Genomic DNA, 15,405 nt, shown 5'->3' with positions numbered 1-15,405 from the left:
AAGAATAAAAGACACACAAAAAGTTTCAGCTGAGGGGCCAAGGGGATGTTTTTGCATTCAAACGGGAAACTCAAAATCATTGCTTTTTTTGTAAACACTAAGCACCCATCGTCCATGTGCTCAATGTCCTACGTCCATTTACATTAGAACTACTGACCTCAACACATCTGAAGCTTATCAATTCTTTCAAAATCTGTTTTTTTCCCCCCCCCCAAAAAATGTGTATTATAAATGGTTTTACTCTACACACACTGACAACAGGTCATATTAACAGAAAGACAGACGCGGACATCCTCGTCCACAAGGAGGAAAGGCTAAGATGAGGTGGCTGGTTCTTCTTTTCGACTTCAGACACAAACAATACTCTAAATAAAACGGATGACCAGTGTCTATTCAGTGCAGTTTATGGCACTTAATATGGGTGCTCATACAGTAGGTGCACAAGAACCAGACAGAATGCAATGGACTCTACAGGATGACGCACCATCGCAGCTGACATCATATGCCAAGAGCACTATAGCGCAAAAACCCCCTATGTCAGATTCCAGATGCTTCCCTATTCTATATCAATAGCTAAGTTTCATTACATGAACAGGTTAGTATATGTTTACATTGCTTTTTGTAAAAAATAAAACAATCCAGAGCTGTCATTGAAATTGTGATTTAATGCCCTATGATGTGATGTGGCCATTTTCCAACACAGGAACAATATTTTTCCCAACAGGAGAAAATAGAGAATACACAATGCCATCAGATCAGTCCTCCTCAAGTCCATACAGTATGTCCTACGCATCTGCTCAACGCAGGACACAACACTTGGATCCCCGTAGTGGTGACTATACAGGGAATGTCTATCCGACTCCATACAGTATCTCTTTCCCTTTGAATATTTAAAATTTCCCATCCATTCAACCCAATCAGCAATTACAGGCACTCATTCCTCCCCAGTCTCAACTGACGATTAGTTTACAGTCATCTGAAGGCCCTGGTCTGAGTCTGACCTGTTGTAGTGTACACTGGGGTCCAAATTGACTGAAGACACTTTATCCAACACAGGGTCCCCTAAGTTATCCACTTGTTCCCTCAACACAAGAGCACACCATAGGGACAAAATTACCCTATCAAACTTTGCCAGGTCAGATGGCAAAGTGATCATTTTTGCAAGAGGCAAGACAGAAATCGTTAAAAATACAAAATATTTATTTTTTAAAAATGACTTATAAATGAAAAAAAAAAAAAGATAATGAAAGAAAAAAAATCAAACCATACAAATTTTGTTTGGTTACTAGCATACCACACTAGGGCTAGGAGCTAACAATGGATAAGCGCTCTCGGGTGTATAAGACAGAGGCTTTTAGAGATTTTAATAGAGCACATCTCCACTTCTGCACCCCTAAACTATATTGCACCCAAACATTGAGGCAAAGTGGAGGGCCAATAGGGGCACTGGTGGTCTGAAATGGCATCCATTATGCTCCATGTACTTATGAGTGGGAGACAAATAACAAGGTGATCCAATTTCCTTTAGTTCCAAACAAATTATTTTTTTTAAAAAGAAGAAAAAACCGAATAAAATGTGGATCATGACAGCCATTCGATACATGAAAGGGTAAATAGACTTGAGTGTTGGCATCGATATGAGAAAACATGCAAGAGCTCGAGAGAGAGAGAGCTCTCCAACCAAAAATCTAACTATCAGGGGTCATCCCAATGTTTCTAACCAACCAAACCATGTGCTTCAGAAAGATATGAACAGAAAGGAGAGGAGAGAGCCTTGACCAGTGGCCTTAACCCTGCTTCTTGAATGCAAGGACATTTTGTGGTCGATATATTGCACCTTTGGGGTGGCAACGGAGTCAACTCAAGGCTTTGTAAGCCATATCTTCATTCTACAGGAGAGAGATATATATATATATAAACATGTTATGTATATATAGTTGTCAATATTTTATTGTGGTTGTACAATAGTCCCTGATGGCTTGATAGCCGCTGAGTTACACAGAATCCTAAAAGAACATCAAAAACAAACAGAAAACCAAAAAAAATAAATGAGAAGAGAGGTGATGAAATTGTCCATTGAGGGAGAGGTGGAAGTTTCGTGGGTGGGCTGGGGGGGGGGGGGGAAACCGGGAAATCCTGTTTTGTTGCAGTTTGTGGGACTTTTTATTTTGTCGCTCTCCCTTGTCCCCTTCTTAAAAATGTTACACACGCTGGTCACACACGCATCCTCCACTGTGCTGCTGTGGTCTCGTCATTTGTTCTGAGGATGAGAAATCATTGAGTTATTGATTGAGTAAGCGCTAGTTTACAGTAAACTAGTAAACATCCAATTACAAAGTCTTCCGTTCCTTCTTGGAAGTACAGCCAGCCATATATGCAATCTAACAGAACATGCTCTGGTGTGTGTGTGTGTGTGTGTGTTCACAAGAGCCTTACCTATGTTAGCTTCTTTGCTTTGTTATAGAGGGAGTCCACGACTTTGCTCATGTTCTGAATGGTTTCCAGGGCTGCTCCATACGTCTTGTCCACTGGAGGCTCCTCGAAAATGATCAACACACCCTCCCCTTGGTCCAGGATCCCTACGAGACCAGAGACACACAGTCAATCAACCACTGCTCCCCTGGGGGGGGGGGGGGGGGGGGGGGGGGTTCATTTCATTTCATCACAGAGGGTAGGGCTTTTACAAAGCCTATATTAGATTTCATTTAACTTAAGAGGCATAATAGAATTAGAAAATGACTTCTGATAGTGATCTCTCTCTCTTGTAGCTGTACTGTATCAATTTACCTGGGGCTTTTACCACCGAGCAGAGAACTGACTTACCGTGAAATTTCTCGTCCAGGATCATCTGTGACAATTTCCTCTCAACATCCGCCTGGAAAATTGAAATACATTAACTAAGTGGTGACAATATTTAGAACTGCTGGAATCACGTGTGGAATGAAAATCACAGGGGTGATATACGATTACAATTCATTGTAGAATTATTGATAAATAAATTTAAAAAAGGAATAAATCCAGTACTCCAGTAAAATGATAGCGTCACAGAAGCATCCTTACCTTTGACAGTTTGATGAGGCCTGATATGTGTTCCATCTAGAAACGAGGAACGACAAAGGACAATGAGCACCATCGGGTAAACAAAGTCCCAGGCTCAACTAAAGGGTCTTTGATCTCGGATAGGCTTACTCTGGGTCCAGAGAACACCCATAGGATTTGAGTGGTTCACCCGCCTCACCTGTACTCTGGAGAAGGGTTCGATGACACGGATAAGGTTCTGTTCCAGCAGGTTGTCATACAGCGTAGCCAGGTGAGTACTGATGATGGGGTCGTCCCTCAACTCTGCTTTGTATTCTGTTAGGGCCTGGATGGGGAGAGGGAGGGGGAGGGACAGGGGGAGGCAGACGATGGGACAGAAAGTGAGAGAGGAGAGATAATGAGATGATTCATTTTTTTAACATTTTATTTATGTAACCTTTATTTATCCAGGCAGGTCAGCTAAGAACACATTCTTATTTACAATGACGGGCTGGTCACTGAGGAAGATAATGGGGCAGAAGGACCCTGTCTCAAAAGGGTTAGGGCATAAAAGAGCATAAAAACGCATAACACCAATGATGGGTGTTGTTGAAGGGCTTATGGTCTCACCTTTTCAAAGTCTGCTAATGATCTGTTCTTGCTGGCTAGCGCAACACATTTCAGTGCTTCTGTCTGCAGGGGGGAGAGAGAGGGAGAGGGAGAGAGAGAGAGAGAGAGAGAGAGAGAGAGACAGAGAATAACAATGTCAGTCTGGGGAGCCAGGTACACAGGCAAGGAGCAGTTCATCTCATATCTACTGTCTGGTATTACATTATAGATTAATCTGTGGTTCCTACCTGTCTGCCGGCATGCCGCAGGGCCAGTTTACCGCTGGACAAGGCCTGCACTTCCTCTGGCCTGGAGAAAACAACAACAACAACAGAGAGCAGCAACCAGATCAGAACACATCCAGGCTAGAGGCTCATGCCTGTACACTTCACTGCATTGCGGCCAAGACTATAAGCACTACTACTCACAAGTTGAGCATGATCTTGCAGAGCAGCATGTATTTGAGGGAGGTGATGGCTTTGGGGTGGTCAACGGAGTCGTAGCCCTCGAAGGCCTCGTAGAAGTAGGAGTAGGCTGTCTTCCAGTCCTTCTCCTCTGCTGCGTGACAGATCCCTGTAGAGGGTGAAGCATGGTCAGTTCAGCCGTCACACCTCACAGCCTCCTCATGTTCTCTCCACACACACACACACACACACAGTTCAGCTGTCATACCTCACAGCCTCATCTCTCATGCATGTGCCCACACACCACCTCTTCACCATACACACACACACACACACACACACACAGTTCAGTGAGCAGATCCTGGGTGACTCAAAGGTGGTATAACAAATGCAGCAGCGGGTATGACTCACTGTAACCTTCTGGTCACAGGAGGAAATGGAATTCATTTCTCACAATTATATGGCTGTTGTGGCATGACGACATTCCTATCTAAACATTGACAAGATTCTCCTCACACAGTGGAACAGCAGAGCTACGTTATAATGTGCGTTTCCAAAACTTGGAACTTATTTTCAAGTGAAAGGTGCTACAGTATGTATGTCTGTTTTTACCCCCCCCCCCCGTTTTACCCTTCTTGTACCAGTGTGCCAAAGAGAAATGTCCATTCTGTGAAAATGTTATGAAAAATAAAGTTGTTATGTTTTAAAGCTACTCTCTCTAAGACGTGCATACCTACAAAAAAAGTAAACAATGGGGCCCCTGCCATTCATTTTCAAGACAATAATGGCGGCTAATTGGCGTGTTCTCACCTGACTGCATGTCCAGGGCGGCCTGGAGCTTTGGGGGACAGTAGATGGCGTTGGCGGTGGTCCTGGCAGACGTGAGGGCGGCGCGGGCCTTGGGCAGGTTGCTGAGGGCGTGGTACGTCTTACTCTCCAGCAGCTGAACCTCCACCAGCAGGGCCTTGTCATCCATCCTCTTCAGCTCCTGAAGCAACTGGGTGCCTGAGACCACAGAGAGGGGACACGGTCGACAGTTAAATATTGGGACAGAAAGGCTAAACATGGAGGGTTTCAACGAGAAAGGAAAGGCAAAAAGCGGAAGGCTAATTAGATTCTGGGTAATTCAATATTGTAACAACTTCTTCCACACGTGTTGTTGGAAAGCGTCTCGTAAAAATACGTGAACAGGAATCAAGGCATGATGCATAGGGTTTTTTGTTGTTGTAAACAGGTAAAAATATTGCATTGCGCAAATGTGTCGTATTTAGTATGTCTCTCCCTGCTTGAAGTTGGAGCAGATGCCAGGCTCTCGCTAAAGGAGAACTGCTTTTAACTGATACAGACGGAGCTGTCACTCACCAAGCGCCAAGGCCTCCTGGTATCTTTTGGTGTCAAAATAGAGTGAGACCAGGCGAGCCTAAGACCAGAGAGAGGGATGAGAGAGGGATGAGAGGGAGAGAGGGATGTCATGGTCATTTCAACACCAACACCAGTCTAGAATTACAGTCAGAGTGATGTCAAGGGAAGTGATTGAATAGCACATATTTGTCCGTGTTTTACAACCAGTGATGAAGTAGAGGATAAACGGCGGTGAATGTGAGTCCAGTATTTACCCACTTTTTTTTCTTCTTCTACTACACCCCTGGTTACAACAGACATGTCTTCTGCTCTGCCATCAACCCTCTTGGTTGTCTTGTTTGTTTAATTTGTGCGCTTTCACAGGGTCTATTCCTTGAATCTACCCCCTTGTAATTTTCCATGACTTTAACGATGTACAATTTGGTAATTACTTCAATGTCAGTATTTCAACTGCTGTGTAACGAACAGCACTTTTATGCTGTCGTCTCACTAACCCCCCCCCCCCCCCCCCCCCCCGGAGAGATATATGGACTTTTCTACCACAAGTAGAAGTACATCAGACAATAACAACAGCTCTGGGCAGAGCTACTTCTAGGTGAAGACCGCCAGGGCCAGCTTACCTCCAGCGCCTGTCTGAGGAAGGTCCTCTTCTCAGCCTTGGCCCACTCGATGCACTCCAGACACAGCTCCACCTCCTGGCCCGTGGCCGCCTCCATGTCCAGGAAGAGGTCCAGCAGAGAGCGCACCAGCCGGGCCGCCTTCGCCTTGCTGATGGAGATCAGGAACGGCCGCACGAACTTCAGCAGACCTCCCAACTCTGGAGAGGAAAGGTCAGAAGCGCAGACGTGAGGACTGGATAACAATAACAAACCCTTCCGGTTCCTGAGGTTGTGGTATGCACTGGTTTGTGGACTGTCAAAACAACACTACAGACATCGTATCTTGATCATTTGGAATCAGCAGTTGTTTAGTGGACGCAATTGCTGCATCAGGTTAAATGCAAGAAAAGACATCAGACAATGGCACAAACGAACAAGCGGGTCATTACGCCCTGGTGCTGGATGAATCATCCCAATGTTCCACAGTACTTAATAGTTGTTAAACCTGTACGTTGACCAGAAACAACAGAGCGGTCTTCACCTGCAGCCTGGCCTGTTTTGGCCAGGAGTGATCCCAGCTCCAGGATGCTCTGTTCTTTGACCCTGACCGCTTCTTCATCGTTCTCCTGCACATCCCTCCTCACTGTAGAGACATGGACAGAAAACACACGTAATGTAACATACAGAACATAACAGAATTAACTCACTAGCAAGTTAAGTCCATTGGCAATTTCTAAGAATGACTCAAAAGTTGTCACTAATCCCCATCCGTTGGCTGAAAGAGATGTTTACCTATGGTTAGGCAAGCACACAATTTAGCAAGCTAGCTGGTGTGACTAAGGCAATTTGAGGACAGCAACACCACAGGGACAGCTAGTAGTTAGCTAGCAAAGTACAACAGTTTGATGGTTTTCTAGCAGAAATGTCTTGCTGGCTGGCTGTCACTACATCAAACTGACATATACCCAGAATCCATTCAATTCACCTTCTTATATCCTTGGCTAGGTTAGCAGCAAGCGGTGCACAAACATTACCCTGACAGCTAACGTGCTAGCATGCTATGTACTGTCTCCGTCAGCCAAGTCCATTGAAGGTAGCTAGCTAGCTAGGTGTTAGCTATCTAAATAAAGCTAGCCAGCTAGCTGACAAGTGCAGCTAACTTTATCTTGGCTAATGTGAACTGGTAAGACAGAAGGAGGATAAAGGACATTCATCTGTTATCAGTAAATGTTATGCAACATTGCTAACTGGCTACAATGAGCTAACTAGTTTAGCCTATGATGCCTGGCTGTCCAGCTCATGGCCTAGCTAGCCAGCAGGCTACCGTTACCCCAATATTCTACAGTGAGTCAGCACGGCACACAAACCGGCTCTTGTCAGTGAATAAAACCGCCTTTTCAGTAGCTTAAAAGGAACAGAAATAACATCAACAAAACCAGTCTTTCTCGCGTACATACCTACAGTCATTACTTACCTATAGAATGGAGGATATCAATAGAAGCGTTACGATCCGTGCTAATGAGAGACTGAGCCCTCTGAAACTCAACTACTGCCGCAGCCGCCATCTTACCTATTCAAAAGCTGCCTGTCTGCACAATCAAGAATGCGATAGGAAATACGTGCCCTGGTAACGCAGGCTACGCAGCCACATCATGAGCATGATGGGAGTTATGGAAATATGGGAGTTGTAGTCATTTGGGAAACGCAGTTACGGTGGGGGTTTTTTTGCCATGCAGACTTCACCAAATAGCCTATATAGAGAGCAGAATGTAATTATGCTAAACCTATTGATTATCATAAGAAGTTGCAGTAGCCTACTAATCATTTCATTTGTCAATAAGTGGAAAAAAACGGACAAAAGTGGAAAAGTCTATGGGCAAAGAAATAGATAAGTTAAAAATTGCCTTATGAATGTGTACCTAAAAGCAAGGACCATCATGAAGGTCTACCTAGGCCTGTTGAAGTCTAACAATGTCTTTACCATTGATCATATATATGGTCTTTACTAGGCTATTTGGGCTATAATGTCCCATATTTTGATTTATTCTATTATTCAATTTGATTTATTCTATTATGTGCCCTACAAGGCCTATATCAGTACACTAAAATATGTGCATGTTGCCCGATTTATCTAGTTGTAGAAGATGAAAATATGAAAACCATATGCATGTTCGCTCTGCAAAAAAATGGATGATGCGAGTTCATCGAGTGCATGCAGCACCATGCATGCAGTGTGGTCGCTTTGCTTGTTATGATTGGGTGGAGGAGTTGCAAAAACAGCACCACGGACAGAGCACAAAGCGGCGCCCGACCACTGCTTTTACCTCAGCCTCCTCTCAGTGGCGTGCGAGGCAGTGACAGCGCACAGCAACCCTTGAAACCGCAGCGCGTCTCTCGCGGCGAGGACCAATAGCACATCTTCATATCAGCATCCATTCCACAGTTGCCTACCATCGCCTGCGCACCAGAGACACTGGCGATCTATGTCGAGGCGTGCGGATGCTTTACTTGATTAACACCTTTTATTTCATTGGATTGTACCGTGTTGTGTTTTTTGGCCGCACTCTCAGAAATGGTTGATGAGATTTCACCTTGATGTGCACCATAGAGGAAATTAGGCTACAGCAAGCTGTCTCTGCAGTGCAATTATTTTTGTCATCAGCTACTGAAGGAAAAACATATAATTGTAAGTATGCTTCAATATGTTTGACATTGTCGTGATTTAGGGCAGTGTGGTTTATTTAGCTTATGATGAAGATTATGAATTGTGAATAATCACAGGGAAAAATATAATCTGAACTGCGGCTATGGGTAGGCGATTTGTTTACATAAACATGTGGATATTTGCTGCTAGTGTATGCACGGCATATCTAAAGAAGGGGAGTCATGTTTGAAGAGGGTTTGTTGGAATGCCATAAATACATCGTCTTTATGACGAGCACTTTTATTCCGACGCGGACGCTCGATTTCAGAACCTTGGACAGTGACCGAGGCTATACAACCAAAACAGCAGTGAAATCAAAGAGTGGAGTCTACCTGAATAAACGCAAACTTTATTTTCCAAATTACAGGGAAAACACAACATTTTGATTTATTTACGAAACTCTTTGGGATGTTTGCTACATCAATCACTTGAAAATAAGTGAGTATGGTCTAATTTATGTTGGATGAATCTGAGTCTACATTTCTCTGCTTCTCATAGCCTAGAAAAGCACATGTAATTTGTTTAACACTTATCCCATAGCCTAGATAATCATAGTCTAATATATTCGTTTAATTGGGAGGCAGACCTAATATCCTAAAAATGATCGTCATGAAAGACTCTTGGGTGACAGTCGTCGTTTTAGTAAATATGCACAGCAAAGGCGACCTTCACTGCTTCATATATAGGTGTTTACGTTTCGGGCTTCCATTTTAAAAACAGAGAGGGATCTATGATTGGCTTCCAGGCGTCATTGGTTATGCTTCAATCTAATTAAATTATTTTCATGTATAAATCATGATGTGAAATATTCACAAAAGCGTCGAGCGAAACATTAATCTTAGAAGCGCACTGTGGCCTGAGATTTGCATTAATCAACAATTAATGATGCGCAGATGTGTTCTTACAGTCGCTGTTTCAATGGTTTTGGGAAAATAACATGTGCTCCCTATCTGTTTGATGGGGAAGAGTTTAGATCAACAGCTCACAGGGAGGGAGAGCATAGACGACTGTAAACGTTGCGTAGAGATGTGGCGTCTATCTGATTTCTATTAGCCCATACTACCAGATCTGCTCATGTTTTTACATTGGCTTCACATGCTGTTATGAAGCATTAGATTATTTGTGTCACATAACTAGCCAGGTGACTGGATTCCCACAAGTGCATTCACTGACATACATTTCCAATGTGTTTTTCATTTACCAAGCCAAATCAATACTCCTAATTAGACAATTAAAGTGCATCACTGGTCGATATACTCTATTGTGAATAGTTACATTTATGAAAACACTGCTGAAAATAATTGTAATCCCTATAAATGATCAATGTCAACAAAGAGATATTTAACATCAAATCAATTTCATATTACACACACGTATCAATACACAAATAAGACAATAGAATACAGCTGAAATACAATGGAAAAAGACGTCGGAACACAAGGTAGCAAGAACACATACATTCCATTTTTCTCATATTGAACCTTTTTGTTTTCCACAGGCACTGTTGACGCCTTTGAAGAGGAGAGCTAGATAACGAGAGAGACTCCGCCTAAGGCAACCCCTGATTCATCCAGCGTACACAGCTGCCCACCACGACTAGCCCTAACCCCTGCTTTTAGATGTCTGAGAGGAACCAGAGGCTACAGCCAGGGTCTCCCAGCTTGTAAACATAGAGGCACTGAGCGCCTTAGGAGAGGATCTCTCTCTGCCGCTTCTCACCCTCCCCCCTCCCCCCGCCCCCCTCCCCCCACCCCGCCATCTAAGCCAGAGAGGCTAACATCCCTGGACGTCTAACTCCCCATCGTCATGGGAACCGTACTGTCTCTCTCGCCGAGCTACCGAAAGGCGGCCCTGTTCGAGGACGGGCCCGCCACGGTGGGCCACTACACGGCCGTGCAGAACAGCAAGAACGCCAAAGACAAGAACCTGAAGCGTCACTCGCTCATCAACGTGCTGCCATGGAAACGGATCGTGGCGGTGTCGGCGAAGAAGAAGAGCTCGAAGAAAGTCCAGCCCAACGCCGCCTACCAGAACAACGTCACCCACCTCAACAATGAGAACCTGAAGAAGTCGCAGTCCTGTGCCAACCTCTCCACCTTCACCCAGGACCAGAGCACCCCGGCCCTCACCAAGAGCACCACCAATGGGGTCTCGTCCGTCAAGAAGGCCCCGCTGACCAACTCCAATGCGGCCACCGGCACGCCCAAGCGCGTCATCGTCCAGGCCTCGACCAGCGAGCTGCTGCGCTGCCTGGGGGAGTTCCTGTGCCGGCGCTGCTACCGTCTGAAGCACCTGTCCCCCACTGACCCGGTGCTGTGGCTCCGCAGCGTGGACCGCTCCCTCCTCCTCCAGGGCTGGCAGGACCAGGGCTTCATCACCCCGGCCAACGTGGTCTTCGTCTACATGCTGTGCCGCGACGTGGTCTCCTCGGAGGTGGCAACGGAGCACGAGCTGCAGGCGGTGCTGCTCACCTGCCTCTACCTGTCCTACTCCTACATGGGCAACGAGATCTCCTACCCGCTCAAGCCCTTCCTGGTGGAGACCTCCAAGGAGACCTTCTGGGACCGCTGCCTGTCCATCATCAACCTGATGAGCGCAAAGATGCTGCAGATCAACTCCGACCCGCACTACTTCACCCAGGTGTTCGCAGACCTGAAGAACGAGAGCCAGAAGGAGGAGGAGAGGAGCCGCCTGCTCATTGGTCTGGACCGGTGAGGGGCCTCCTGGGGGGAGGAGGAGGGGAGGGGGGGGGCATTGGGAGGGGGGCAGGGGCCTACTCCAGTCTGGCATTTCAAAAAGGGAACGGGGGAGGGAGATTGGGAGTGATTGGGAGTGAGGGAGTAGGAAGAGGGGAGGTTTGGATGGGGAAAGATAATTGTTTTTGAGGGTTAACATGAGGGTTAATTGGGCTTAGGCCTAGATATCATATTTTCAAAAGTATTGGATTATAAGCATGTTTGAGAGATAACAGTAAAACAGTTTACCAAAAAGGGGGACATAAACAGAACAGAGAATATCCAATTCTATCATTGTTGATAGAACAACAAATATTTTTGAAGGAAAGAAGATTGAGTTTTCACTTCACCAGAGAGTTAAAGTTTTTTGACAAGAATAATAAAACATTAAAAAAAATGCCAGACTCGGGTACAACCTTTGCTTATGCATAGAAATATGAAAAACATTGAAAACACGAAACAAAGACTATGAAAAAAAAAAAAGAAAAGAAAAAAACAACAGTAGAAAAAGAACACAAATCTACAGCTATGAATGTGGAGAGGACTGAGGCTTGAGCTGACCAGACACCCTGCTGACTGTTGAGTACAGTACGTGATGTCCATGCCTACCTTCCTGAGAGGCCAGGCCAGCCATCACGTGACTGGGCTATAACTGCTCCCATCATGTGCGAACAAACAAGCATCAATCCAACCCTGGGACTTTAGACTGTGAATACCCACTGTGTCCCCTGCCACTGCATGGATAGGACTGGACATTTCTGCTGCGATGCATATCTATCTGACCATCTAATTAAGGACAATCCACCAATGCTGGATTAACGTTGCTGTGGGGTTCATGTTTGTGACTTTGGGAGAGGGGGTTGTGGTTGGAGGAAGGTTGTTGACATAACGAACTAGACGACAGGCCAGCATTGCATTGTGGGATTGTTTGCCAGAAGATAACAGGAAGGAGGAGATACGACCTGTGACACAATGTTGGGTGGTCCCACTCTGGGTGTTGAGAAAGACCTACTTTATTTTCATCTAAGAAAAAAACAACAAATTAAAATGGATGTTTTAAACTCTATGAAGGCTCTCACCTTGCGAGGTTTATTTATTGATTTTCTTAAAAAAGATTTTCTTTCTAAGTTTTTTTTACTTAGAAATGTAACCTAATGCATGTGTGCCATGCAATTTTTATGGAGTTTTGGAGGACAGGAACTATACTTTACTTCTTTCCATATGATTTGTAAACTAACTGCATATACATATGCATTAGAGAATGCTGTGTATAAAGTGAAAGTAGTTTATTTAGCTATGCTTGCTAAAATAGGCTATTTGTTTACCAATTAATTCTTTTGTACTTTACGTCTAAAAGCTTGTCTAAAACACTTTGGTATGAAGGTTCGTTTTGTGCTACGAGACATTCAGCATTAAGAAATGTTTAAAACCAGTGCCATATCTTTGATGAAAATCCTGTAGGTCTAAAAACACGTGAAAGATGCCCAACAACTGTTGAATGATGGGATGGATTTTCATCTAATAATGACTCTTAATTGAAACTTAATTTATTGCCATTTATTTCTTCATTCTCTTGGCACGTCCCTTGTAATTAGAAAGATTGTGAATGAATGATAAAGTAGTCTGTTTATAAAAACAGGATATGAAGGGAGGTGGTTTTGCTGTAGTTACTGGTGATCTTATCTTTGGTGGAAATGAAGATTGATTATGGTTGATGCATATGGATGTTGCAGGGATTAAATTAAAAGTATTAAAAATGCAGCCCTAAAATAAAAAATAAAAAAGCAATAAAGGATCTGATCATCACCAAAGTAACAACATCAGAGTCCTAGAACAGAGTAGAATAGAGTAGAACAGAGTAGAATAGAGTAGAGTAGTGAGCACCATAGACCCTAAACCTAAGAACAGGCACTGAGCAGCCCCAAGCCCCCCACCACACACACCTGCATGACTAGCCAATCCAAACTGAGGTACTATACAACCACATATCAACATGAGAAACCATTAGCCAATGGCAGCAGGGTATTTCACTCAAACCCAATCAGCGTCACAGCAGAAAATGTTTGCTTAGGCATAGCTTCTTACGTAGGCCAATCTCTCAATGCCAAGAAATCAAATATGAGACAACCATGTTTTCAGCTGTAGAGGAAATGTGATTAGATGCCGGTTGACCTCCATAGGGATAATCAGGTTTTCAGTCACTGGAACCACTAGAATAAATTAAAGGAGAGACGTGCAGAGGACATGGCAACACCATGACAACCAGTGGGAAGGCATATGGATCAGCCAAGATACACGGTTTTGATTTGCATCAGAAGCTGTCCTACTGTAACACTGCCGCCATCTCCAGACCACGTCAGCGTACGGAGAGGGCAGGCCTCTCTGTCGATCATGGCTAATACATTGGTTTAGATTTAGTGGGACTGAATCTACAGCTTTAAAATATCTAGCGGTCGCAAGCAGACTCAGCTGGACCTTGGGAGAAAACAAAATAAATAAAAACAACAAGATATAGCAAAACATAAAAAAGAACAAAGATTAATATTTGCCCACTTTCTTATCATCTCAACAGTGATAAACTGCTGCATGCTTTCTTTCAGTAGTCGTGTTTCTCACATTTTCTTTCAAGAAATGCAAAATGGTTTTGCCGACAATATGACTTTTCTTTTTTTTACTTGTTCCCATGCCGACAAAATGGTTGTTCTCTCCTGTGATGATGAAAGTTCTTGTTGTTGGAGACTGTTGCTACGATCACCTCTCTCCTCTGCTGTATCAGTCGGAGTCAAAGAGAAAATGAATGGATTCAAATGGTCATGTGTTGTTGTGTTGTGTTCTGGAAGAGTACCATGGCATTAATGTATGCCTTGCTATGGGGACATGAAATGCAATGGGAGGAAAGTTCAATCTGTGTGTTGTGTAGCGCAATAGGGGGACATGCACTTTGGATGGGCTACTGCTCTGACTGGGGAAATAGCAGGGCATTGGGGTCGGAGGTCAAACGCAAGGGGAGTCTTGACCCTCTGCTGTCCACCACTTGCCCCAAACTCACTAAAATGTGCCATTTTTTTCACTTGCATCACTGAGTAGTTGTTTGAAAAATACTTTTGAAAAGCTGACAAAAAAAAACAAGAAAAAAAGACAAAGAGAAAAAAAAGACAAAAGTGATAGTTTAACATTTCTGTCAAATTCTTTTTTTTCTGTATCTTGTTGCGTACTTTGTAGAACAAAAGAGAAACAGTGTTAAAGAACTTCAAAATTGGGAGGCATTCAAATGATTGCATGTGTTGCGAGTGTGTGAGTGAGTGTGTGTGTGTGTGTGAGTGAGTGAGTGAGTGAGTGAGTGAGTGTGTGTGTGTGTGTGTGTGAGTGTGCGTGTGTGCGTGTGTGTGCGCGAGACAGACTTTATTTGTACAGAAGAATGTGTGAATTTCATTTTCTTATTAGAAAGCGGTGGAAAAGGACACTCCTCTCATACACTGGTTCTGGGGTTGGGCTCTGTTTGGGTTCTGGTTTGGGGTAGGAAGGGGTATTAAGCTGGTTTGGGGTAGGAAGGGGTATTAAGCTGGTTTGGGGTAGGAAGGGGTATTAAGCTGGTTTGTGGTAGGAATGGGTATTAAGCTGTTCCATTTGTTCTTTTGGAAAAAGACAAAAATGCTGTTGCTGTAATTGAACCTTCTCTCAGTTTGTTTCTGCTTATTTTAATTTATTTTTGTACTGTGATGGAAAATAAAATGCACTGATCGTTCATGATGCACACAGGCGTGGTTGTGTCTTCATCAACATTATATATATGATATATTACTGCCTATATGACGGGTCATGTGAGTGGTACTTGGGATACAGTATATTTGAGAAAAGCGAACCCAAATCTGTCAGATAACAATGTGAGGATTTTTGTGGTCCTCTCCTGTCCTCCTATATCTGCTCTATGGTATGGTCGGCGGTATATCTGCTCTATGGTATGGCAGGTGACA

At 44.0% G+C, this 15,405-nt stretch overlaps 2 protein-coding genes across 2 annotated transcripts; one reads left to right on the top strand and one right to left on the bottom strand.

Moving 5' to 3' along the window:
* Positions 1 to 647: 647 nt before the first annotated feature.
* On the bottom strand, positions 648 to 7,557 carry psmd11b (proteasome 26S subunit, non-ATPase 11b; the record flags this gene model as incomplete). Its single annotated transcript, XM_083687675.1, has 13 exons — positions 648 to 2,260; positions 2,437 to 2,579; positions 2,824 to 2,875; positions 3,061 to 3,096; positions 3,239 to 3,364; positions 3,649 to 3,711; positions 3,876 to 3,936; positions 4,056 to 4,200; positions 4,842 to 5,036; positions 5,394 to 5,451; positions 6,014 to 6,210; positions 6,534 to 6,635; positions 7,467 to 7,557. 12 exons carry the CDS (start codon positions 7,555 to 7,557, stop codon positions 2,437 to 2,439), a joined length of 1,269 nt encoding a protein of 422 aa, XP_083543801.1. The 3' UTR covers positions 648 to 2,260.
* Positions 7,558 to 10,502: 2,945 nt separating this feature from the next.
* On the top strand, positions 10,503 to 11,411 carry cdk5r1b (cyclin dependent kinase 5, regulatory subunit 1b (p35); the record flags this gene model as incomplete). Its single annotated transcript, XM_083688143.1, has 1 exon — positions 10,503 to 11,411. The coding sequence occupies one exon, from the start codon at positions 10,503 to 10,505 to the stop codon at positions 11,409 to 11,411; it is 909 nt and encodes a 302-aa protein (XP_083544269.1).
* Between the last annotated feature and the right edge of the window lie 3,994 nt (positions 11,412 to 15,405).

The sequence above is a fragment of the Argentina silus genome (genome assembly GCF_951799395.1).
Source record: "Argentina silus genome assembly, chromosome: 16".
Taxonomy (NCBI): Eukaryota; Metazoa; Chordata; class Actinopteri; order Argentiniformes; family Argentinidae; genus Argentina; species Argentina silus.
The sequence above is the reverse complement of the archived record's forward strand: the minus strand, read 5'-3'. Positions and strand labels throughout refer to the sequence as shown.